Here is a 26,873-nt window from a genome sequence, read left to right as displayed (position 1 = left end):
AGGTGATCAATCAGAGGTTCAGGCCGTGACTCAGCAGTTCCCATACAAGCAAGGCAATGCCTTTCTCAGTACAGGCATTTGTTTCAGTTTGCGTGTGGCCTGTCACATGTACCTGATGCTCTTATTACTCCTATGAGTAAGCAACACAGATACGGCAACGGTTGAAGACCAGCTAAGCCTCATCAGTGTTTCTACAGGTCCAAATCTGATCTTGTGAATACAATCTCCCTAGCTTAATGATTGAGGCATTAAACCATTGGATTTGTATTCCTCAGAGAGGTTTCTTTAACCATCAGCATTCACACTGCCTGCTTTTCAGTCACATGTCTGTATGTGCATTAAAAGCCTTCCATGGACACACGCTGTGTTCTCTTCTTTCTCAACCATTTGAGATTTTTCTTTATTTTTCAGGTGACTAAAGTGTTCTCCAACTTCATAGGCCTTGGACTTGAATGTAGACAGTCTGCTGCAAGCAACAATCACGTCAGAAGTAGCAGATCCCCAAGCATCCTAATGCTGAGTCCTCAGCTCAGTCAAATGACTGTCTCCAAAGGTTCCTAAACTCACCTTGCTGAAGTCAACACATTTTCAGAGCAAAGCTCTCTAGTGCAGCTGCTCACACCAGTGTTCTTTCACAATAAGTGTTCTATCTGGGGTATACAGCATGATACTGAGTTAGTCAGGACCTGCCTATAGTTTTCTCTACACACAGAGCAGAGAAATTGCAAGGTTGGTAACAAATGGTTTTCTATCCATTCAGTTTCCTTTTTCTGTAATAGGGTAAAAAAAGCAAAGTCCAGATCCTTCCTACCTTCAGCTTACTGATTCCCATATTCCCTTCAAATGTTGCTGTACCCCTGTACCTCTGCTTCTCTTCAGAGAGAATAACATACTCTTACTAGTTTACCCTTATTAATAAAATATAAATTATTTTGTGTCTTGCATCATTCAAATTGTATTGAATACTTGCATCATTTTTGTATCATTCAAATTCTTCTGTGGAAAATCCTTAAACTGTAAAACTGTTTTTGCAGAAAATGAAGAGAAGTAACAGATTTCGGCTTGTCAGAGTGAACTGTAAAACATGCTGGACTTTTCCAAATACCACATTCCAATTAGCACTGCAGTCAGAAACAGACATTTCCAAAATCTTCAGATATTACAATGGGCTTTATGTTGTTGTCAAATTAGGACTAGAATCCACTGGTTTGATCAATTGGTAGGAACAAGGTAGCGCTTTATAGCAAGAAAAGCTGAAGCCTCTTGTAGTACTTCCCTAAGCTCTTTGGCTCAATATCCAAGACAGCGAGGAGCTTTGCCCCTGCCATTTCATGAAGAACAAGTCAGAACCAGAAATGTTTTCAAATTCTGTCAGAGCAGTGCCTCCCCGATAAGATCTGAGCAAGGAGAAGCAATGAGATAGGCCACGCCTCATCTGCAGCTTTTACATGCCTTTTCCTGTTTGTGTTTTTGTGATGATTCTCCAAGGCATAGCAAGACAACACTGCTAAGGTAAACAATAGAAAAACTAAATCTGTCTTGAAAGGAAGAGTCTCAGTAAATGCCTTTCCTCAACAGATCACAGAGCTCAGGCATAAAATAAGGAGCAGGAAGGTACTTCTGAGTCCTATGATGTGTGGGAGTACCCCCAGCAGCAGATGCTCAGCTGCAGGACATTTATATTATCCCAGGCATGTGCAACCTGAGGGCTGGCTCAGCTTGCAATGCACTCGCCCTTCACCCTGAGCTATAAGGGTGATATTTCTTCACTGCACAGTGGTTCAGAGCATGTACCCATTGCTCAGCAACAACTAAACCAGTGCTATTCACACTGTGTCGACTGAAACCAGGGCACAGGGAAGGCAGCGTGGGCAGTGCTGATTCAAGTGACAGAAAATAATGTTATACATTTTGTTAAATTGGCTAAACACAGTGCTCTGAACAGCAAGGAATATGCAGCCACGCATTCTGTTTTGCTAAAGGAATTTTAGCATCAGTTTTAAGATTGCTAAAAGAATCAATTTATGTTCACGGTATCGATTTCAGTTAATAGAAATACACTATCTGAAAATTTCAAATGGAATGTATAGAGTTGTAATCAGATATTCAACTCCAAAATGTGACCATGTCTCTCTACCAGACTTCTATGAGCCCTCTCTTACCAGAGAGAAATACCCCTCACTTCACAGCCACGCCTCATTCATCTCACTGCTTTTCAGCAGCACATACATGTGTGAGCAAATATTTTCAAGGATGAAGTACAGAAAGAGTAAAATTTAGACAAAAATCTCTGAGGAATACCTTGAGAGCCCACTGAGAACTGCAGCCACTGTCACTAAGCCAGAGTGATGCGCTAGTTTCACAAAAACAAGGAGAGATATCCCTTAGTTTTCTGGTCTTGTTCTTCTTGTTTCTTATAATTTTTAAGAAAAAAAAACCATTAAAAATGAAAATGTTTTGTTACTTATATATTAACGATACTGCTTATTTTACAAGGGCTGCTCTGAAAGTAATGTCTCCTATTATATAATGTTGGCCCATGACATCAGAGGTAGATGGTGACAGTATGGCAGTACAGGCTGAACCTTCCCACTGATGTTCTGTTACCTGTTGTTGTTGTGTGACAGATGGCAACAGAGGTCTGACATGGAAGTGTGTATGAAGCAACAGAGTGTCACTGAATTCTTCCATGAGGAAAAAATGGCACCCACTGACATTCACTGAAGCTTGTTGAACACTGATGGAGACCAACCAGTTGCTGCAAGCCCAGTGAGGCAATGAGGCTGTGTATGGTGTGTTTCAGCAGTGGTGACAGCGATAGTGGGTCATCTCTGCTGGTACAGATTTTTATGAGCATGGCATGCAGATTCTTGTTCATTGCTGACAAAAATGCAGAGCTAATGATGGTGACCATGTTAAAAAATAGTGTTTTGTAGCTGAGAATTTGCTCTATCAAATAGCGTTATTGTGCTCTTTTTATCTGTCATAGTTTCCATGGAAATAAATAGGAGAGTAACATTCAGAGTAACTAATGTATATACGGCTCCAAAATCATTACACTTCACTCAATGTGGTGCAGGCAAGCCAAAAAGTTGGACTCCAATGTATTATCGACTGTGATCCTGTGATTTTACTAAGGAAAATGCAGTCACATGCTACTTCAGCTGGAGACAGAAGCATCAGAGCAGGCAGACAAGTGCGGGTCTCGATGCAGCAATCCGTGCTGCTGGAAGGGAGCATGCAGAGATACCCTGGGGAGATCCAGACTGCATCTGCTTCGCTCTGCTCTTCACTAACGCCTTGTAACGGAAGGGAGAGGTGGCCAAGCTGTCACGCACTTCAGTCTCAAGTACAACATTTCCACGGCTGGTGCGGATTAGCCAAGCTGGAAATCCCCAGCGTCCCCTCTCCGTCCCGTACACTTCAGGATTCTTGTCCTGTGCAATTAATAGCGCGCGGGCAGGGGCAGTACCGCAGTCACCGGGTTTCCATAGGTCGGCACCGGCCGCTCCCTCTCCTCTCGGCCCCAGCACGTCCCATGCAAGGGGAAAGCGTGGGGCTGAGGCACTCCAGGAAAGCACCAGCCGCGGGCTGACGCGCCCCACGGCCCGACCCGGTGCCGCCGCTTCGCCAGGCGCCTCCCCCCGCTCCGCCGTCTCTCGCCGCCTCCGGGCGCCCCGGGCCTGGCGGCCGCCCGCTCCCCGCACACCGGGGCGGGCCGGGGGCGGGCCGGGCACGGCGCCGGCGGCGCTGTAACGCGGAGCGGTGCCCGGCGCCGTGTGCAGCCGGCGGACAGCAGGAGCCGGGCGGCGGCTCCTCCTCCTCTTCGCTCCGGCCGTGGGTGGCGGTGCGGCGCGATGGATTGGCAGGTGCTGACCCGGGAGCTGTCTCTGTACCTGGAGAACCAGGTCCGCGTGGGGCTCTTCGGCTCCGGCGTGGGTTTATCCCTGGTGCTGGGCTTCGGCGTCGCCTATGCCTGCTACTACCTCAGCAGCATCGCCAAGGTGAGCGGGAGGGCGGCGGGCCGGGCTCTGCAGGTGTCTCACTGACAGCATCCCGCGGCCCCGCGAAGGTCACCTCGGCCCCTCGGCGGCGGGCCGGGCGCAGCGTCCCCTCCCTGCCAGTGCCGGCGGGGTCAGCCCGCAGAGGGCCCTTCCGCCGGGCCGGGCCGGGCCGGGCCGGGCCGTGGAGGAGCCCCGAACTTGACTGCGCGGCCCTCCCGGAGCGAGGGAGTGCGCGGCCTCCCGCAGCCCGAAACGGGGCGCTGGGGCTGGAAGGGGGGCCCGGCCCGGCGAGCGTGGAGTGACGGGCTTTGCCTGACGGTGTCCCGCAGTGCAGCGAGGTGGGGAGCGGTGACTCGGGAAGGGACTGAGGAATCCCCGCTCCGATGTGGGGTTTAGGAGCAGCACGGGTAACGAAGGAGTTCCCTGCCCTTGTGTCTGCCCTCAGTGCCGGTTTAAGTACTGTTGGACTTGCTGCTGCTGCGTTTTGGGGCTCTGCCACCCTTGTACATCTATGTGGTACACTGAGTGGTTTCACACATTATTTGGGTACAGTGAGCCTGATCCCATCTAAAGCGGCCCTGCGGAGTAATAGTGAGTGCCTCATTGAGTGCTTAACCAACTGAAAACACACATATGCAAAGATTTAAGGCTGGTAAAGACTTGCACGCCGCCACGAGCTCCCATAGAACTGCTGAGAACATTGCCTTCCTCTCCATCAGAAAAAGGCCACTTTATTTTTGTCAGAGGAGGAAAATAAAGGGTCAGGAGGACACGCTGCTGCTGCTGCTGCTGCTGCTCTGCGTGCAACGGTTTTCTTCAAATCTTCTGTTGTTGTCTTGCTACTGCCTGCATGCTGGAGAGTCAGTGTAAAAGGGAAGCTTAAGAAACACGGTTGCTGAAGTATGAGTCACTTGGTGTGACAGTTTCCTGATTAATTGGAATTGAAGTATTCTCACAGTGAGAAATATATCTGCATGCAGAGCGTTTTAGAGGTGAGTGCCAATGCAGTGCGTGCTGTAGCGTGAGGTGGGAGAGGGAGTGTCCTACCAGGTTAAAATAGGAACTGCAAGAGCACAGTCCACATCCCTGGTTAAACTTCATTTCTGCATCATACAGGAAAATCGATGCAATACAGTCTTTCTCACTTGCGGTGTTACGCTATGTTTTTGGTTCCTCAGGGAAAGGTATGATGCTGGTAGAAATAGAGCTGGAATAATGTATTATCAGAAATAGGTAAGGAATCCTTAATGCTTAGTGATTATTTTTTTTTCAGTTGTACAATTTTGGCATTCTGTTTGCTTTTTGTTTACTTATATCTTCATTACAAAAGGAAAAAAGTATTGTAAATAAATATATTAAAGAAAACAGTCTTCTGGGACAGGATTTAAACAGACTTTTGTTGATTTATTACTTGTTTATTTTTCCTCTGAATACCCATTCCTGACTGTAGTCTCTCTTCCTAGAAACCCCAGCTGGTGGCAAGCAATGAACGTTTCTGCCGCTTTCTGGAAGAGTACTGTCCTGTTGTGACAGAAACTTACTATCCCACGATTTGGTGCTGGGAAGGTCGGGTGCAGACACTCCTGCGTCCCTTTATCACCTCTAGACCCCAAGTACAGTACAGAAAGTAAGTGCCTTTCTTCTAGAAAGTGACTGTTTGTGTAGCCAGTGGTTACCTTACTCTGGGTCACAGCTACCATTATTGCTCAAGCTTGTGCCCATATATTTGCTTTATGCTCATCTATAAAACTCTCTCCTAAGCTTGGTACTGTTTCTGTCCTGGTCTCAATATGCAGTAAATTTAGAAAGTCAGGATCCCTATTCTAGCTCAGAGAGTTTTGGAGCACTGAAATACTGGTGTCAGTATAGCAGCTGATATGGTTATATGTTCAGAGACTGGTTGAGGTTGGAAGGGACCTCTGAAGGTCATCTGGTCTAACTCACCTAGAGGTTGCCCAGGTCTATGTCCCAGCAGCTTTTGAAGATCTCCAAGGAGGAGATTCTTCAACCTATGCCAGTGCTCCATTGCATGCATGGCACAGAAGTGCTTCCTGATGTTCAGAGGGAACCTTCTGTGTTCCAGTTGTGCCTATTGCCTCTTGTCCTGACACAGGGTACCACCGAAAAGAGCCTGGCTCTGTCCTCTTTGCTCTCTCCCTTTAGGTATTTGTACATGTTGATAGCTACCCTCTTGAACTGAACAGGCCCAGCTCTCTTAGCCTGTCTTCACAGGAGAGATGTTTCATGCTCTCCAGCATCTTCATGGCCTTTTGTTGGACTCTCTGCTGTGTGTCCATGTCTCTCTTGTGCTGGGGGACGCACAACTGGACCAGCACTCCAGGTGTGGCCTCATTGGTGCTGAATAGAATCACCTCTCTTGACCTGATGGTGAGACTTTGCCCAGTCAGCCCAAGATACTATCAGCCTCCTCTGTGGCAAGGGCATACTGCTGACGCACCTTCATCTCAGTGTTCACCAGGACGCCAGGTCCTTTTTTGCAGAGCTGCCTTCCAGCTGGGTGGCTCACATCATGTTCTGGTGCCTGGGGGTTGTTTCTCCCCAGGTACAGGACTTGGTACATCCCTTTGTAGAACTGCAAGCAGTTCCTGTGAACCCATTTCTCCATCCTGTTGAGATCCCTCTGGATGGCAGCAGAGTCATCTGGTGCATCAAATACTCTGGTGATTGAATGCTTTCATTTTTGAAAGGTAATACTATCACTCTCTCCGTTCATTTAACCAATATGTTCAACCTTAATCATGGCACAGCTGCTCTCAGCCCAGTTCTGAATATAAAAACTGCAGACGTCTGGAATTTTCTGAGTTACTTTTACCTCTCAGGTTTATCTTGTGTTCTTTGATGCCTAAATTCTAAGAGGAAAGAAATTAAATGTATTGTTTGTCCTTAGCTGATCTCTCTCACACAGAAGTGAGACTAAGTCTGGCAAGTGAGGCATTTGGCACAAGAGCTAAGGAGAAATACTTTTATGCTCCGGAACCTGGACGCAGCACAAGTTGTTTCAGCTCTGTTTGCATGGTAGAATAGATTTAGCATTTAGCAGTTTCCCTTAGTTTTAGTAACTAGGAAACATTTCAGTAGCATGGCTATGTCCATTTTTTGTAGCCTTGCTTGTATACTCTCTGTTGCAAGGTTTGTGAGGAAAAAAATGTAGTTTCATGGGGCAAAGCTTAATTTGCACCATTTGAGATTGTGTTGGCAGTACATGCTAGTGTTACATTTACTGCCCATTACTGAAAAAGGGCAAAGCTGACACTATGAGTTCAAGAAGGCTGATTAGCTTTAAAATCTGTAGTAAGTTCTATCGAAACTGTATTTTCAAATGAAAAATCAAATGCAAAGAGGACTTAAATTAAATAAAAAGTTTCTACATTAACTCCCTCACACAATGTATTCATTACCAGAGAAAATGGAAGATTCTGTATGTTTCTATTAAAATAAATAAATAAATACATACATACATATATATACACTGAAACCATTGCATTGTTTAATGCATGCTTAGCTTCTTGCGATAGTATCACATTTGCTACATTCTGAAGATACATGTTTCAGGAGTTCATGCTAGCAAAGTTGGTAGAGATACAGGGTGAAATTCTGGCCTTGCTGATACTGTAAAAATGGAGTAGTGTCTGTCTGTGTTCCATGTGTTAAAAGCATAGCAAAGTGTCATCCACTGTACTCACAGCTTCTTTGAGTAGAGGGAAAAAAACACGTGATAGATATTTAGCATGCTGCCCAAAGTGCTATCAAAAGGTTCTCAGACCGCACAAAGGAAAACTGTAGTAGGCAAGCCCACATAAAATAGGAGACAGTGCCAAAAGCCACGTTAGTTCCAAACTTCCACTACATCAACAGCAAACGATCAAAGGTCAGCTCTTCATTGACTGTAAGCTGGAGTTGTGCCATGACTGACCGCACTAACTCATGTCACCTGGAGGTCTGATTCTTTAGGAATGTTGTACCTGTAAATATACTGAGGTGGTACTTTTATTGTTAAAACACAATGAACAAAGTAGATTTCATACCTGGTAATTTTTACAGTTTAAGCACTCATACTAGAATGCATACATTTTAAAATCTAATCATGGTTGTCTTAAAATGTGCCTTTCAGTGAGCTCATTAGAACAGCAGATGGAGGACAGATTTCGTTGGATTGGTTTGATAATAATGACAGCTTATATTATCCGGATGCCAGCACAAGACCTACAGTCCTGTTATTGCCTGGTCTGACGGGAACAAGCAAGGAATCCTACATTCTTCATATGATCCATCAAAGTGAAACACTGGGATATAGGTGCTGTTGTATTTCATTACTTGTATTTTGCGTGCAAGGTCAAATATGTGTATGCAGGAGGCATCTTCCTAAAGTAAACGAGATTTAGGGAAATTAGTTTATATAAGAAAGTATTAGAGGTAATAATAATAATAATCACCAAATTATGTAATGGGCAGTAAATTCTAAAAATCTGTTTTAGTATCTACAGATGTGCTCCAGAAATTGCAGTGAACACAAGCTATGTCTGCATAGGTCTTTACTGCCGTGTCCTAAACTATAACATCAGCACTTGTGTACCTTCACACTTCCTTGAGAAGGGGTTTGTATTCAGCTTCACAAAGCCTTGTGTGGATGGATTGCTGGCAGCAGGCACTGGAGGAGGTCAGCTGCTGAATGCCAGAACTGCCCGATTCAGTAGCCTTCAATTTGTGAGTGCAGAAAGGGAAGCCAACCCACTCATACTGGTAATGCTGCAGGAAGAGGTTTGTCACCTCTTGACTGCCACTGTGTAACTTAGTTTTGTTATTAAGGCTTCTGGTCAGAATTGGGTATAATGAGTGGATTAGTCAATGAGTAAATTCCTTTATGTAATCATATTCCTGCAACTGTGCTTTAAAATACATTGTCATTGTTCCAAGATTGCTGCTTGAAATGTGGCATTTTGTAACTGCAGACTGGCTTCTGGTATTGACAATATGAAGTTCTTCAAGTATATACGAGTGTTTGTGCTCATTTCTGGCTATTTGTTCTCTGTTTGGACATCTGGGTGACTGCTTTATAAATTGTAAAAATACAGCAGCACTCTTAGCTGTTTAAACTGCTTTTAAAATCACTGTTGCTTCAAAACTTATTTGCAAACAGCACTAGAGGAAGAAAGACCCCAGATCAACAACTTAGAATTGTTTTTAAAATAGTCCCAAAAGAAAAATCTGCATTTGATCACCTAACAAAGGAAAATATAACATTAAAAAGGAGAACTTTAGGTTTTGTTTTTAAACAGCAACATTTGAAAAATAGCAAAGTAAGTCATTTTTTTCATTATTTATTTTTTCACATGCCTTTAACCCATCTAAATGTGTATGTTTTATTTAACAAAGTTATCCCAATGACATGGTAGAAAAGCAATAGAAAAATAAGATTCATTAAGAAAGCGTTTATTCCTAAGGCAACATGTAACTGCTAGAAAATTCAGCAACTCCAACATAGAGAAAGCAGAAATATTGCTGTGCAGGACAAAAAAAAGATCTTGTACATAATGTAGATGCAGCTGTTGTAGTTTTGATTTGGGTCATTTATTGCTATTTCATAAAATGATGTGTGATGGAGAATGTCTGCATGTAGCTCTCCTTTTGCAGAGCACTGCTTTAGGCTCAGCACTGCACTGGCATAACTTACAGCCTGTAATTGGCCAGCTCTGAGTGCAGGCAAGCAAGATCCATGCACTGTTGTCAGGTAAGCCATGCAGTTCTCATCCTGCAGTCTGACCTAGACTGCCAGATCACAGAGTTCACTTACAGTCCCATTGACTTCAGTGAAATCCCATTCTGGTATAAAGGTCACCCTGCACCTGTCAGATTTCAGCATTTGTAGAGCAGTGAATGTTTATGTGCTGAACTGGCTTGTAATTCTTTATGCATTTTCATTTGTGTGCGCGCATTATTTTTTTAAGATGAACAAACAATCCGTATAATTGAATTTGCTTTCTCAATTTTCAGATGTGTGGTTTTTAACAATCGAGGAATTGCTGGCGAGGAACTTCTGGTAAGGATGAATGTTAAGATAAACATCTCCCGTGTGTAATCAGTATATATATATAACCATCGGTGTCTATTTGTAAGGCTCTATTTAGATCAGAGAGGCTCATAGCATATGTTGAAAATGCAGAAAAGAACATCTCATCTGGTAGATCAATAACGAGCAGATATAACCTTTTATTTTAAATCTCAGAGACCAACTGGTCAAGACAAAATTGTTTTTGAGTAGGAGCAGTGGTAATTACTTTTACAATTGCCAGTATCAATTTAAGCTAAATTCTGATGTGGTTAAAAGCTTGTGCTGTTAAAATTGATCTGTATTATGTGTTACTGAATTAATGAAGCAGATTTATACGGATAGCCGTGTCTAAAAATGAAATGCATTTTTCTGTATTTCTCTGCAATTATGACACAAACTCAGCTACAAAATAGCTTTGCTGTGTGTCTGAGACATACATGTCACGTTAGCCTAGAAATAACTGGCAGTCCCACAGATGATAAGATTGTGGAGCTAAACATTTCCTGCAGCTGGGCACAAGGCGTGATGAAATACTGCTGAATAAGCTTTGTTTCTTCATATGTGTTTTGTTGGGAGTTTTGCAGCTGGTATGAGTGTGCATAATGCTCGGTATTGTTTTGCATTTTTTAATCCCCTGGTTTCAAACTTAAAAAGCTCTGAATGTTTTCCCATAATCAGATAAAATATTTCAATGCAAATATTGCCATGTTAGGGTAGTTTTCTGCATACTTCTGGAGATGGATGTACAAAGCAGTTTTGTGACACACAAAGTCCTTATTGATGAATTTCTGAAACGCTAACAGAAAAGATCTCTTGTTTGGATGCATTGTGTGTAATTTAGTGTAATCGGATTTACATATTTAAGCATTATAAATTCTTACTGTGAAGCAAAACAGCTGAAATTGTAACGTTTTCTGTAAGGGGGTTTCTTTACTTCAACATGAAATCCCTAGTTAATGAGTTTGAAGCATGGTTGAGCAGCACAGTGGAAGTTAGTCATGCAAGTAATTATTTTTCTCATCTCTTTAAAGATGGATGTAAATTTACACTATGTGATAGCTGTATAGGGAATCAGCTAAACAAATTAGCTGTCTTTTTTTTTTTTTTTTTAATTAAAAGTTACTGTGAATTGTTGTTATGGAATAGTCAAATACTAAATGACCACAGCCAATGTGAGCTAAGACACTGTCTTAAAATACCTTAGTACAATAAATAGGCATCCTGATAAAAGTATCAGGAATTAACTGAAATTAAATAGTTTTATAACTTTAGTTAGTTTTAGTTCTATAAACTTGTAATCTGATATACTTTCACTTAGAAGACATTAGACCTTATTTACTAAATGTAATTTATTTTTCCTTGTAAACTTGACAACTTAATTAAAATAAAACACATTTGCACCATTTATAATTACTAGGATGTAATAAAGGGTACAGTGATTCATGTGGATGAGAATTGGAAATGCAACATAAATGGAAAGCATCTTCAGCTTTAATTATCCAGATTTAGTTTTCTCTCCTTTTTTTTTTTTTTAATCTTTTACTTCAACATTTTAATATTCATGTTAAGTGTACTTCAAGTAATTAACTTCTTCTAATTAAACTTGATAAAATTGTCCACAAACATCCAAGCTGTTTAACTGAAAACAGTTTAAAACAGCAACAAAAAAGGAAGAAAAAAAAAACACCTTAAAATACAGTGTTGCTTCAAGCAACAAAAATTAAATCAGTTCATTTAAAATAGAATACTTTTATAGTTAGTTTTAACGTTTGTACTGAATTCTGGCAGACTAGCCACTACCTTAAGTTAAGTCGAGGTCACTAACATGTTTAGTAACAACTACAGAGTTAAAATCTCCCTTGCTGTTGAAGAAATCTAGAGAACACCATTAGAAAAACAACAACAAACAAACAAAAAAACCCCAAAACCCATCACTGTGATTCCTACTGTTCCTGTAAGCATTTAGCTCTCTTACTCTGCTCCACAAAGTCTTCAGGTTGTGACCTGAGGTAGTTGTATGCAGGTGAGGCTCAAAAGTCAGGCTTATCCTACCTTCAGGTAAGCAGGGAGGGGAGTATCCAAGTACCAGTGATGGCAGTGGGAGGCATTCCACATTCCAGTTCAAGATCTGAAGAGCTGCAGCTGGTAGATAGAGAAGGAATATAATATATGTGTTGCGTTGCTTTTGTTAATGGAGTATAGTAGTAAAGTGGGTAAACTGCATACTGAATTTTTATTTATTTGCTCATATTGTGTATAGAATCTAAATATAGTCTACCTTTCAAGTTTGAGCTGGCAGAACTTGAAATCTAGTATTTTCTTTGGCATTTGAATGTGCGTGGTGATGGTCAAATTGTCATTATAGCTATTTTTTATTAGTAAATTATAACCTTTATGATGGTTTTCATTTCCTTAGGTTATCTAGTTTTGTCTAGTTTAGCTAGTGACTCTGTGGTCAGACTTCACCTAATGATTTGATAGTTGCAGGTAGTGAACATCTTTACTACTTATTTTATTCTGTAATGATAGCAAGCGTCTTCGTCCACCTCCTCCTGAAATGCTTGGGTTTCTGTTTGCTATTTAATGCACTTTCAGGATAAGTGTTAAATTTATCTTGTTATATAAATGCCCCACTGTACAGTTTGCTTTGTCCTTAAGGGTTGATAAAAAAGCTTATGGTGGCATTTTTCCCTATGACTCCTTACAGACTCCAAGGACTTACTGCGCAGCTAACACGGAGGATTTGGAGGCAGTTATTCATCACATACACAACTTGCAGCCCTCAGCTCCCTTCATGGCAGCAGGTGTTTCTATGGGAGGGTAAGGTATTATGTAACAGAACTCTCAGCTTATCTGTGATCTTAATAAGACTGTTACAGCATGATTGTAAATTGTAATTATTCGGCGATACTTACTGCAATTAATTTTGGTCTGTCTGTACTTGTGAATATTCAGAAGACTTTTAGAAGCTTAACTTCCTTGAGGCTTTTAGCTCTGTGTCATGTAAGGCAGAAAGTGGCCAGTGTTCAAAAGATGCGAGGGAGGAGAACAGAGGGACAAACAGGGAACACTGACAGATTGACAGAGAAACAGGTGGGCTATATAATCTGTGGAAGCTATGAAGACCATCTTTGGAACAAAGGAATATAAAATAGAGACTAGAGCTAATATACCTGTGTAAAATATCTTTCTTAACAGTCTCTGGAATTTACAGGCTTTAAAAAGATTTTCAGTCTGCCTGGGCACTGCAGTGTGTGGGTAGGTTGTGCTGGAAGAGATGTGGGTATCTGCTCTGTCTTGCTCAAAAGCAAGTAGTAGCATTGTTACTGAAGCCAGCATGGGTTGATTTTAGCATGTGGTGTTAAGACTTGCTGTGTCCTGGCTTGTGTCCAAAAAGCATAGTTAGAACAGATAGTGATAGAACAGTTGCTAGAAAAATCACTGCTAGAAAGTAGGAGAAATGTTCAGACAGCCTCTTGAACAAAAACTGGATGAGCGGAGAGCTTTCCTTAGAAACATAGCAGGCACAGTGGAAACTTTGAGATTTCTTTGTCATGAGTTTTATGGACAGTATGCAGATAACAGACCTGTACATTGACATTAATCTACTAATGACTTGCAGGAGCTTTGGGATAAATATGGGCTTATTCAAGCATTGTAGTTATTACTAAAATCAGGAACTTGGAAGCCTTTTAAATCAGTTAGGCCAATGTTTTTCCATTGTTGCTATTGAAATTTGGTCAGTATATTCAGGATAAAGAGATATGGACCTCTTCAGTTTGTCAGTATCAGTCTTTCCAGAAAGTCCAGGTTTGGGCCCACTACTCCAGATACCACCTCCAAAGTGCCAAGTACAGAGAAAGAATCACTTGCCTAGACCTGCTTGTTTTGCTTGTACTAACATAGCACAGCATATTGTTAATCTTCGTTGCTGCCAGGGTGCATTGCTGATCTATGTTTGGCTTGCCCAGTCTTTTTCAGCAGTGCCACTCTTTCTCCAGTCATGAATCTGTCTTAGGTGTAAGACTTCATATTTGCCTTTGCTGAACTTCACAAAGTGTCTGCCAGTCCATTTCTACAGCCTGTTGAGGGCACTGAGGATGGCAGCTTTGTCTTTTTGCACCTGCCACTCTCCTTGGCCTGCAAGCCCACCAAGGTTATAGTTCATCTCATTATGCAGTTGTTAATGCAGTGTTATGCAGTATCAGCCCCAGTATTGATCCCAAAGGAACATAATGTTAGATCCAACTCCTTCAGTTGTGGATTTCACGTTCCTGATCACAGCCATCTGAACCTAGTAGTATAAGCCAGTTTTCCACCACGTTACAGGTCACCTATTAATACTCTGTCTCTCCACTGGCTGCATGGAGATGGAACATTGTAAAAAGCCCTGCTAAAGTCAGAGTAAGCAACGTTCTCTCCTTTCCTATAATCTTTGAAAGCGGTCAGCTTATTAGAGCAGTCAGTCAGGCATGCTTTGTCCTTGCCTGTTACCAATCACTATCTTATTCTCACATGCTTGGAAATGGCATCCAGATGAGAGTCCCAAATTTGGGCTGACCAGCCTGTATTTCCTCCTCCTGTTTTTGCAGAGTGTGTGACATGTACTTTTTTCCAGGCATCAGGAATATCTTATAGTTGCTGCAGTGTTTCAAAAGTGATAGCAATTTCACAGACACCTTGGTTCTCTCCTTCTGGAGCTTTGGTGCACCATAGTTCATCCCATATATGTCCAGTTTGCATAACTGAGTCCTCACTCAGTCTTCCTCTTCCGTAAGTAACACTGCAGTCTCCCATACACTGCCACTAGGCAAAGGGACCTAGTAGGTCTGAGAACAGACCTAACTTCAGCAGTAGAGACAGAAAATGAAAGGTACTCTTGGCATTTTACAAATGTTTTGTCCTAAGATCCCCTGTTCTGTTGAGTAATTGGTCCAGGGCAGAATACAGGTTGGTCAGCCTCATTCTTTGAGGAGATCCTCTAAAAGCCATTTCCAGTCACACAAAGGATGAGACTGGATTTATCAAGGACACAGTATGCTTGAATGATCTGATTGCCTTCTGTGGTGATATAACTGTTGAGGGGTAAGGAGTGGACACTGTTCTGAGCATTTCGTTTGTTACCAGTGTACTTAGGGAAGCCCTTCCTGTTCTGCATGTTCCTTCCCAATTCCAATTCCAGCTGAACGTCAGGTATTCCATAGCATCTCCTGCGTGCTTGAGCAATGACTGTATCTCCTTGGCAGCCAAACGCCACCCGCCCCACCTTCCACCTTCAGGATATTTTTTTTTAACTCAATCAGAAGTCCACATGGGGACTGTCTCCATACTTAAAAATTAATTGGAGTACTCACATGTTTAAAATGAAGCAAGAGAAGAGATTTCACCAGGAGATATTGTGAATATCATCCCCTTGTCCAAATCCTACAATATTTTTCATTATTTATATTTTTTCAATTTTTTCTGAATTTCCAGTTAAGTTACATAGGATGTATTTGCCCATTTGGAAAGAAAAATAGACATTCACTTTACAAAGGTATCAATATAAATAATCGTCTCATCTTTGGTACATATTATTTTGGAAAGAGATTTAGTTTTCTAACATAAATATTCCTAAACCTTCTCTCCCCTACATATGTTCTGTAAATGCTGTTAGAAGCGGTTTCTTCTGCTACTGCAACATTTTTAATTGGCTTATGGCTCATTTTTCTTCTTGGAGTATATAGACCCAACCTATAGATGGCTCATAGGTTCCTCCTTTTCTGTGAGCACAAACTACCTAGATCCTATATGTATCACGCACAGCTTTCCTCGTTGGGTTTAACTTGAGTAGTTTGCAGGCACACATTCCCAAGCACTGTTAGTTATTCTTTTCCTGCTTATTCCTACCAACTGGTGAGTAGGCAGGAGCCTACATCTCCCTTCTGTACTGCTATCCTGCAATTTGGTGGTAGTGTGCAGGGATAAATTCTCTGTGATGGCGCGCTGGTTCGCATTGTCATTGCTATAGGCTGTCTCCTACAGTACAACAGATGAAGCCAAGGTATAGAGTGTTGGTGATCCAGGAAGCTACATTAATTTCTGGAGCTTCTAATGTTTTGACTTCAAGACTTGATGTTAAAATGCTGCTTGGAAACCTTGGGGTATCAGGCAGTCAAGTGAAACAGGTATTTTTCTTTTACTATCTTCTTGCTAATTTAATTTTTCAGCATCTGAAGAGTCAGGTACTCATGAACTCTCCCTTTTTTCCAACTCAATTAAACATCAGCAGTACAGACTGTAAGTCGCAATTGGTCAGAAAGGCAAGATTTATACTAGTTTTTTGAGTCATGATTTGTTAGTTTTATTAATTATCTATCATTTCATTCTTTACATGCTTTCTGTTAAAGAAAACATGTTCTCTCATGTGTCTGAAGTGGGGTAAAGGCATTACGTTCAATTCCAAAGACAGTTTCATAATGATGCAAGTGTGCCAGGTGTGCATTTATCAGGCAGACTGATTAGATTTACTGGTTCAGGAAGTCTAAGAGTTGTAAAATTGTAAAACCCACTAACAGTCAAGAGTACCTGTTCCATGAGTAAGGTATATTTGCTTGACGTTTTCCTCCCCTTTAGTGATATAAATAAGACTAGCACATATATCTTTATTTTTAAATGCACTTCTACCCACTTCCCACACGATGCACTCGGTTCCTTTCTGAATGTAGAGAGAGAAAGCAAGTTTCATGAGTCATATGCTGATAACATTGACTACTTTTTAGAAGTATTAGGCACAACTGTAAGGCTCATGCTGTAAGGAAAAGCAGACAAAAAGGCGCCTGATTTTTATGTTTGCTTCAATCTAAAGCAAATAACTTGATAGTATATATGTTTCTATTTTTCATTTCTGTTTGTAGCATGCTTCTTTTAAATTACCTGGGCAAAACTGGCAGAGACACTCCTTTAATGGCAGCTGCAATTTTCTCTGCGGGTTGGAATGTTTTTGAATCTGTAGAATCTCTGGAGAAGCCGCTAAACTGGCTTCTTTTCAACTATTACTTGACTACTTGTCTACAATCCTCTATCAGCAGGTGAGTTGCCTTCTAAACTATTTGGCAAGATGGAAGGATGTTAGCATAAGGTCTATAGCAGGTACAATAACACTGGCAAAATTAACACTGTAACAACATTTTACAAAGTTGTCATGCATGCATTTTTCTACTGGCTTTGAAATCAAAGGGATCTTTGCAAGAAAAATTGTCATCAATGTGACTACATTTCTCTTTTCATCTGGGGAGTCAGCAGAAGATTAATGTACTTCTGGATTTATGGAATTAGCCAATTTAATTTTTTAGACACCTACACATATAGAGCTTGAGTTGTATACTTATATGCATGTGTTGTATATACTAATTCTTTTAAGTCAGCTTTGATTGCAGAAATGTGGAGAGAATTAGTTCATCCTTTGTTTTGTAAAATTAGGTTGTATTTTATATTTCAAATATTTAATTCTCTGAATGTCAGCTTCTTATGACTAATGCAGATTTTGACCATGTTGCTGGATGTGCCTGCAAAGAAATGAATGATTCTTATGTTCTTGATTTCCACAGGCAGATTTTTCATACAATAAAATTAAAAAAAGGCATGTTCTTGATAGGGAGTTGTCTATACAAATGTATCTATGGACCAGAGGGCTTCTACATCTGTTCATATAACCCTACAATTTTTATTCCTTTCTCTCTAGGCATCGGCAAATGCTGGAGAAATTATTCGATATGGATCTCGTGATGAAGGTATGCAAAAATGTTACTTTCACTTTATTTTGATGGTGTTTTCCAAATGCTGACATAATTCCCTGTTTGAATTCTGTACTTCAGGCTAGAACTGTTAGAGAATTCGATACACAGTTCACTTCAGTCATGTTTGGCTACCGTACAATTGATGATTACTATGAAGATGCCAGCCCATGTCTCAAGCTGAAGTCTGTAGGCATTCCAGTATTATGCCTAAACTCTGTGGATGATGTTTTCTCACCAGGTCATGGTAAGTTTAGCTTTTTTGTTGTATGTAAATATTACTTACACATAGGATCACAACCTCCAGGAGCTGGTCAGTCTTGCAGTTTACTTAGTATAAAACACATACAAAATAGTTGGGTACAGAGGGGCCTGATTAGAATAGAACACAGAAGAAGCATATGGGGTGGCAGCTATTAGCTTTTAGTCTCTATATAAAAGCAAAGAAATACAGGCATTTAGGGTGTGATTTTTTTTTTTTTTTTTTTTCACTGTAAGAAAGCTACCAGATGTATTGCTCTCCCAAAAGTGCCTTTTTCTTTTAACTAAGTATGGAGACAGCCTGTAACAAGGAGCTTAGTTAGAGATGTCTGGACTGTAGGCATCCAGAGTTAACAGAATTTAAAGCAAATATTCTTTGTTACAATTTTTTCCCTAGTCCCTACAAAGAATGTCTAGGGTTTGCTTATGTCTAGGGTTATGCAGGTGACTCAAAGTTCCCTTGTTGTTGCTCATGATTCCAGTGATATGAAATCCAGTCCCTGAAAATTAAAAAGGAAGAAAGCATGTGGACCAAAATCTAGGACAAGAGAAAAGATACAGAAGAGTTGAGCTTCTAAAAGGGGATGTGTTATAATCAATAAAAACCCAGCTGCATGAAGCAGCAATATTAGATAGTACCTGATTGGCTGAATACCTTGCTTTCCTTTCTCTTCCTATTTTCAGCCAGCCATGCAATCATTATGAACGCTGTGCTTTTGATCTTTAACCCTGTTGCTAACTGTCTCAAAAAAGATCTGCTTATTCCCGCAGTCTGTGTATTGGCTACAGTGTCTGAGAAGGAAGAGAGAAAAGAAAACAAAAGTTAATGTATAAGAAAATCACTATAATGAACAGCTGGTTGAGAACACCAATGCAGTGAGCATCTGATACCTTTAAATACAAAGTTCATTCTGTTGATTTATCTCAAGGAAGTTTTCTTCTGTTATCACAAGTCAAGTGAGATTATTGTAGAATGAATCACAAAATTGAAGTTGGTAAACAGATTAGAACAACAAACAGAAGAATGAAGGAACTGAAAGATACTGTATACACGTGTATGTTCTATTTATGTATGCCCACATGTAAGGCATACACTGAAAAATGCACATATCTCATGTTAGTATTTTGAAGACCTGTTAGAGACAAATGTGTCATGAAGAGAAAAGGGCCATTCCAGTGGAGTGCACTAGAAAAACAGTCTTTTTTTTTTTTATCCTCTTGAACAAAAATTGTCTGTGCAACTCAGGAACAATATATAGAGCTGGTAGCCACCTATTCCTTACATTGACCAAAACAGTGACCTTAAAAAAAAAAAAAGATCAAGGTAAACATAGTGATACTCTTCCAGAATACTTCATTGACCTTTGACAATTAATAGTTCAGAAATGTATTAAGACAGCGTTTTATTTACTAGCCTCTGTAGGATTTTTTTTTTTCTTGAGTTACTTTCCTGCTGCAAGCATACAATGACTTGGAAATGATAATGGATATGGCTATGACCTTAAACTCTGTATCCAAATGTAAAATCTGGCTAGTCATTCTGAAGATAATTGTTTACTCATGGATGACTTCCCCCATAGTACCACTAGGTGTTCTAGTGTGCCATGTTTCTGCCTCTCTGATTCACCCGTTTAGCTTTAGCTTGGTTTGTGGTTTCTATTCAAAATGAAATACTGTGACAGGAGTAAGCTGGCTAGTTAGCACAAGTAGCTGCAGTGGTGAACTAGACAGCGTACTTGTATCTCCAAGAATATGTTAACCTTATTCCCACTGGGAGTAGGACTAGATAGACTACAGCTAGTGCACAGATACTCCATCCCCCAAATCCTACATCGTGAAATTGAGTCTGAACACAGGTAAACACTTCTTTTTTTTTTTTTTTTTCCCCTCTGTGGTTGGCCACACACTGGAGCAGGTTGTCTGAATAAGTTGTTTGAACACATCCACCCATGGAGGTGTGTCCATCAGGTTTTGAACAGTTCTGGGCAGCCTGTTCTATCTGGTCCTGTCTGAGAGGGAGTGAGCTAGATGATCTCAGGAGGTCCCTTCCATATTCACTGGATCTGGGATTCTGTAGCTTGACAAACCATTGGATTGAGTCCCCTGGAGTATGGCTGTACTGCATTTCTCCTCTCTTGGAACTGGTCTTTAAATGAAACATGGCTCTTGGTGAACAGTGGATTATAAGGATGGTCTCTTGTTTAAGGATCAAACCTATTCTTAGAACTAAACAATAAAAAATGCCTAAGGTGTCTTGCAGTATAGAGAGAGGTGAAGTAGAGCATCATGAAGAATCTGAAACAATAAATGTTGCTATCTGCTAGAGACTGTCCATCCCCTCTTGAACTCTGACTCTAGCTTGCCGTTCTCAATGAAAATGTCTGTGGGAGCAGGCATTCATTTATTTCTTGTTCACAGAATTGCACTGTTGTCGTGATGGTGATTCGTTTACTCTAGAACAGGTCACCAGAAAAAATATTGATACACAGATAATAGTATGACTGTTACAGATGTGTATCCTTGACTCCTTTTTAGTTGGTGCCATATGTAACAACTTTTTGCATTGAGTGCTGGTAGGAAACACAGGGCACCCCAATTAACAGCCTAGAATTTGCAGCCACTACCGTCAGTTGCTGGAGGTCACCCATCTTGACGCTTCAGCTGTCCTTTGCTATCAAACCTACAAGGCTGGTGTTATTCTGGAGAGTGACTTTGTTTGTTTTGGTTTGTTTGCTTGTTTGTTTTGGTTTGTTGTTTGTTTGTTTCGTTTTGCTTGAACTTTAAAGTGTGTGAACACATGTAAGCCTATGGCAACCAGAGAGATTTTCCAGTGACAGCTACATCAGGGATTCAAAGGCACAAACTTCCTTTTCAACCAGACTCCAGTCTTCTGCTCTCTTTGGGAACTGATTATTTCATGCCTCATTGTGGTTCATCTCTCCCAGTAATGCATGCCAGCTTTTAAGATATCTTCAATTCCTTTTGTAGATAGCCCTCTATCTAGGAAACAGGCCTAGAAAACTCACTGGAGAGAAAGCTCTGCCAGAACTCTTTTGTGATTAAAGATCTTTTATAAAGCCAGCCACACCTGTCCTCCTACTCCAGAGTTTGAGGAATGCAAACCCAAGTCTGTTTTATCAATACACAATTTGCACTTGAAGAGAGACATTGTTTATAAAGTGCAAGTGCTGGCTCTGTTGCCTCTTATTACCTGAAAACTTCTTGCATGGCTTCTATGCTTTGTACTTCCCAGCAATTTTTTTTTAATATATTCTGAAAATACATCCTTTGATATTAACTCAGGGTTAGAAAGACACAATTCATATGCACATCCTTAACGTTGATGCCTAAATGTTCACAGAGTTTGGCAGTTGATGTATCTGTACTTTAATTCTGGAATGCAGTTCTCATATCACGTATTACTAACTAATGAAAGCAAATGCTTTCTTTGCGTCTCTCACCAAAACTAATTGAAACAAGCCATTGCTTGAGGAAATATGTAATACGATTAAGTCAAGCCCTTTTATTTTGTAAATGTCAAAAATAAATTAAGAAGATGGAATGACAGCATTCAGTATCAGTGTCGCATTTAACTTTTCATCTGAAGTGGATTTTTCTCCTCAAAGACTTTCAGCGACATATTAGGCATCCAACTTAAATTTCATCATACGAGTGCTTAGCTAATTGCTGCTGGTGTGTGTTGTGTCTAAGCTGAAACCCTACCCTTCAAGTTAGGTACTGTGCTTTTTACTGAACATCTCCAATGCTCTGAATCCAAACTTGATATAATTTCTCTTGGGTGTTACTTTGCCCCCTTTGCCCCTTTGCCTCTGTAAATATCGTAGTTTTTATGTTGTGCTGGAAAGAAACCACAACAAATTAATTCTGAACAAGGTAATTCTGCACGGGTATTTACACTGTGATTCTGTGATCACAAATTAGAGATCCGTGCACTGCTGGATCAAGCAGCAGTACAAATTTTGGTCAGTGGAAACATACGTACAAGATTAGATTTGGACAAAGATGAATAGTAATGTCTTTTGGCATGCCACCCTGTAACCCAGAGAGCATCATATCCAGTGCTCCATTTTCTGCACTTTACATTGCAGAATTTGCTCTGTTGCACTATGAGCTTATTAGTGGATAGCTAACAGTCCCTGGAAATAGCTTTGAGAGAAGCATCATGTAGTTGCCAAATGTGCCAAAATGCATTATTTGCATTTTGGCACATTTTTCAGTTCTCTCCTGAGAAGCTGCAGAGCAAGAAACTCTGCTGGGGAAAAATCATACAAATGGTGACCTAACTGTGTCGAGAATGTGCCATGGACAGGCTTTCTCTCTGCAGGGGAGGTTAGAGCAGATATGTAACAGCAGGTCAAACTTGGCAGCTACTGAACATCCTCACTGCAAATGGAAATAAATGGCTACGTATTCAGCACAGTGCTGCAGCTTTTGATAAGAGCATGATCTGTGGCAGAATTCTGCTGTAAATGAATGTAAGATAGAATAAAGAACATTCAGGATGGGGAAGATGATGTTCACAAAGACCTGCATATGGCTCACACTTTACCCAGCACAGAAGAGTGCTCTTACTTATTTCTGTCTGGCTACCTCGCTGACTTTTCTTTTTAGCTTTGCCTCAGCATTGCTATAAAAGGCCCAGGTCCTGCATGTGGCATTTCCAATTTTCCAGCTGAACAAAGGAAAAGTGAAGCAATTTTTGTGCAGACAGTGAGAAACACAGTTCCTTCCACTTAGTAAAAGATTGAAATCACTTACTAAATGCTGGAATCAATCTACTTAAATGCATGCAACTTTAAAAGAATGAAAAAAAGGACAGTAGTGAGTAATGAAGAATCTCAACTTTGCAAGAGAATTCCCACTGCTCTCTGGAGCTCAAAGGCTGTGCGCTACTCAGTACACAATCAAGTTCCTATATTGTGGGCAGGAGCCAGATAACGCAACATTCAGAAAAAACACTAACTGTGCTGCATGTGCAGTGCTTTTAGCATCCATGTTGAGGCCTGGAGAGGAACAGAGCCAGAGTTGGGCCGTGCACTGCTGGGATGGACTTCTGAGGCACAGGCTGCTCTCATGAATGTGCAGATCCAGTGCTTCTCCCCCCAAATATTTTAAGGTGGGATCTGTTTGCTGCTGTCACTGCATTCAAGATCCCATGCAGCTTCTCTAGCTGACAGTCCTTCTTTAGCTAAGGAACGGGCAACGTGCTGTTCCTTTAGTTGATGAAAATGAGGGCAAATCGGCATCTGAAGCATGCAGCAGTGAGCCTGCCAAAATCCAAATGAAAGGAGGGAACGTGTGCATAGAAAAGGTAAAGATGTACAAAGATAATGACTATTCACCTTTATTGCAGGAAATGCATAAGCAGTAAAGAAACACAGACCTCCAGAAAGCAGGGGGGACAAAATTCAATCAGAAAGGATATGGGCAACTGACCCACCCTAAAGAGAACCTGATTTAATGTCTCTTTTAAAAAATGCTTTTTAATGCATAGGGCTGCATTGAAAGTCCTGTGAACAAGTCACTGCTTTCTGTTGTGGTGCCAAGGCAATTTTAACTTAGTGTATGACCTGAAATCGGATTTATTTTCTTGTGGAATCATAACCTTTTTTAGACAAATACAGTGAAATTCCTATTACTTCCTTCTCTCTGGACAAAATGGGTATTCTTTTCCTGCTGCTCTGTCAGTCCTGAATAATTTAAAAAAATCTGAATGAATTTTGGTGGTTTTGTGTTGTTGTTTTGTTTTGTTATTATGTTTGTTTTTATACCACAAAGTTTATTATTTGTAAACTGGAACTTTAAACAGCATTCTTCACTTGCTTGTTCAGGAGAATAGCATATTTAGTGTACGTAAAACTTCAGAGGAAACTGCTTAAAATAACAGTTTCTTGAATCAAGAGCACAAACACCACAGTTCCATAAAATTCTGCCGCTGTGTTGACCAGTTCATATGGTGACAGTTTATCCCATTTCCTCATCATTTGCTTACCTTGTGTGTTTAGATGATGAGTTCCTCAGAGCAAGCACTATCTCTCACTATATTTTCATGGTGTGGTCTAAACATACAGGTGTAATCATATAGAAAAACAGATGCAATAATGATAATCCTGGGTTATCAGGATTAAGATGCTCAAGACCCCAACCAACCTGGCCTTGAACACCTCCTGGGACAGAGCATCCAGAACCTGTCTGGGCAGCCTGTTCCAGCCCCTTGTCTCCCTCTCAGTGAAAAACACGAACATGTGATTTCTGACAGTTTTACAGCAGCCAGAAGGATCACACAGAAAACCTGAAGAGGCAGAAATGGCTTTTAACACAGCTCAGTTTCTAACCCCTGCTCTACATTTAAGCTTATAGTGCATATTTATTCATATATAGCGTGATAAATACCTAAAGTTCTTTTTCCTCCCTTTTAGCTATACCGGTGGAAACTGCCAAACAAAATGCAAATGTAGCTTTGGTTCTGACTTCTTGTGGAGGCCACATTGGTTTTCTGGAAGGAATATGGCCAAGGAAGTGCACTTACATGGACAGAGTCTTCAAGCAGTTTGTGCAAGCTGTGTTTGAGCATGGAAACAAAATCTTTAGCATGTAGCTTTGGCTATAGCACAATGGCACATTCCAACAAGGGCAGTTAAGCTTAATGCACAAATTTTAACTACCATAAGCCAGCAAATGGAGAAAGTCCATTACTACACGCAAAAATATTTTTTGCCTAAGATTTTGTAGCAAGAAACTAAATAATATGTTGTCACTTTTGTATTTATTTTTAATATGCCTTACTAAGAATGATCTTAAATGAAACAGCATTCTGCATACATCAAATTGCACTTAACGAAAATCATCAAGTAAATAGATTGTAATTCCTCAAGATTTTAATTTAAACCAGTACATATTTAGGAGAGTTAATTTAGATGGCTTTTAATATTAAAATGGCAACATTCAAATAACATTTATTGTCCTGCCAAACATAGTACAAGTTGGCCTTAGCTGAAGATCTTAAGAAAACATAAGGAACTCAAAGAAGCACTGGTTCTTCAAACAAGTCTAAATTGTGGCATGCTATCCCGTAGCATTAGACTGATCAGCTTTTGCTGTTTTACCCTGACAATATCCAGATTTAGGGCTAGTTACTGTGTTTTAAACTATGCCAATGCCATATTCATTTTACGTGTGTATTTTTTTAAGCGGCTTATGTATAGCGTTTACATATAACCAAAAGATTCCTTTAAAAGAGTACTGTAATAACTTATGTAATTAAAAGACATTTTGCATTTCAATGTTTGTGTATAGCTGGGCATTGTCATATCTGTACTAGATACTCCATATAACTGGTAAATTCAATTACTGTCTGTTATGTTTGTATTACCTTGCAAGAACATTACAGTTTTAAATAAGAAACCATAGAGCACTAGTAAATTATGATATAGTCTGTTTTAAATTAAAAAATGTATCATTCTGAATCCATTATCTCTGCTATCGTTTCCAATAATTTCCAATAAGAGTGTAACAAAGTGTTTCAAGAAAGACGGGAGCTGGACATGGTGGTGTCATTGGTTTGCTTATTTGATCACGTGTCTGCACTTCAGCAATAGGTTGTCAGTCATTGAAGCCTCCACAAACTGATTGCTGCCCTGGTGGCTTATGAGGTGGCTGCCTGAGACAGTGCTGTTTGCAGCCCTGAAAGAGAAAGAGCTACAGTGGATCCTCGAGGAAAACGGACAACTTTGAAAACTGCTGGGAAGGTCTAATTTAGGGCAGAGTGAAACGAAATCTTGTAAGTGGCTTCTGTGGAGGTTCTCTCCCATGCTAATGATTGTTTTGGGCCCAGCATCACAAAATCAGGCAGTGGAGATGCCTTTGCATTTTCATTATGTTTTGAACAGTGTCAGTGCAAGAAGAAAACATGGATACAAAGCAAGTCAGGTCATCTGTCTTAAGTAGTATGTGAACAGTCCTCTTGCAAGGCAAGTATCCTAGTAAAGGCAAAGGCAAGGGAAGAACAGAATTAACTTTTGCCTTCAGATAAAGCAGAAATCAAGATACACTGCATGAAAGCTAATTTTATAAGGTGGGAGGTTACGTTAAAAATTAGGAAGTGTTTTCAAGTTTTGACTTTTTAGGTAAGGCATTGGGCTTTGTACAGATAATAAAGTCTAACTTACTTCTTACCTAATAAGGACAGTGGGAAAAGCAAAATGAAATTTTATGCATGTTGCTACAACAGATGAAATCAGCACATTAGTAGGGTGCCTTACTCATTCTTAAATTCATTCCCATTATAGAAGTTATGTTCTTACAAAAACAATGAGCAATAAACTGTGTATTGAGCATTACATTTGTAAAATCATTTGGGTACGGTACTGTTGAAAACTCAGCAGCAAAATAAAAATAAAAAAACCACTTATATTAAAAACACACCTTACTTATTAAATAAAAGTAACATGGTTGATGGCAGAATTTCCGTCTCTTTGCACTTATTTCATTTAGGTCCAATTCTACACACAGATCCACATGATACATTTCTCTTTATAAGTATCTATTAAGTGTTTGTCATTCCCTTGATGTAGAGTGCTTTTGCTCACATCCTGTTGGGGAAAATGCTCTGTCCAAAGCACTGAATGCTGACAGACAACAATCAAATTTTACTGCGGTTACCTTCAAACTTTCCCGGTCAGATTTTCTGAAATATAAGATACAGACACTTAAGAGCTGAAGAGACACAAGAGCTAATAAGAA

The 26,873-nt window shown here is 40.4% G+C and overlaps 1 protein-coding gene across 1 annotated transcript; it reads left to right on the top strand.

The window, feature by feature from the left end:
- The first annotated feature begins 3,780 nt into the window (after positions 1-3,780).
- Positions 3,781-26,584, top strand: ABHD3 (abhydrolase domain containing 3, phospholipase). The gene is made up of 9 exons (XM_042869795.1): positions 3,781-4,004; positions 5,468-5,631; positions 8,137-8,319; positions 10,017-10,062; positions 12,782-12,894; positions 16,971-17,144; positions 17,798-17,846; positions 17,931-18,096; positions 24,551-26,584. The coding sequence occupies exons 1-9, from the start codon at positions 3,858-3,860 to the stop codon at positions 24,727-24,729; spliced, it is 1,221 nt and encodes a 406-aa protein (XP_042725729.1). The 5' UTR covers positions 3,781-3,857; the 3' UTR covers positions 24,730-26,584.
- The last annotated feature ends 289 nt before the right edge of the window (positions 26,585-26,873 follow it).

Source organism: Lagopus leucura, unplaced genomic scaffold, assembly GCF_019238085.1.
Source record: "Lagopus leucura isolate 7727_CA_CO unplaced genomic scaffold, USGS_WTPT01 Super-Scaffold_100002, whole genome shotgun sequence".
Lineage (NCBI taxonomy): Eukaryota > Metazoa > Chordata > Aves > Galliformes > Phasianidae > Lagopus > Lagopus leucura.
The sequence above is the reverse complement of the archived record's forward strand: the minus strand, read 5'-3'. Positions and strand labels throughout refer to the sequence as shown.

What these genes read in the sequence shown, in the direction of transcription:
- ABHD3 (XM_042869795.1), top strand. Translation starts at nt 3,858, where the DNA reads ATGGATTGGCAGGTGCTGACCCGGGAGCTGTCTCTGTACCTGGAGAAC. An exon ending in GCAGGTGTTTCTATGGGAGG is followed by an intron (nt 12,895 to 16,970) that starts GTAAGGTATTAT and finishes TTCTGTTTGTAG; the next exon opens with CATGCTTCTTTTAAATTACC. An exon ending in CTACAATCCTCTATCAGCAG is followed by an intron (nt 17,145 to 17,797) that starts GTGAGTTGCCTT and finishes CTTTCTCTCTAG; the next exon opens with GCATCGGCAAATGCTGGAGA.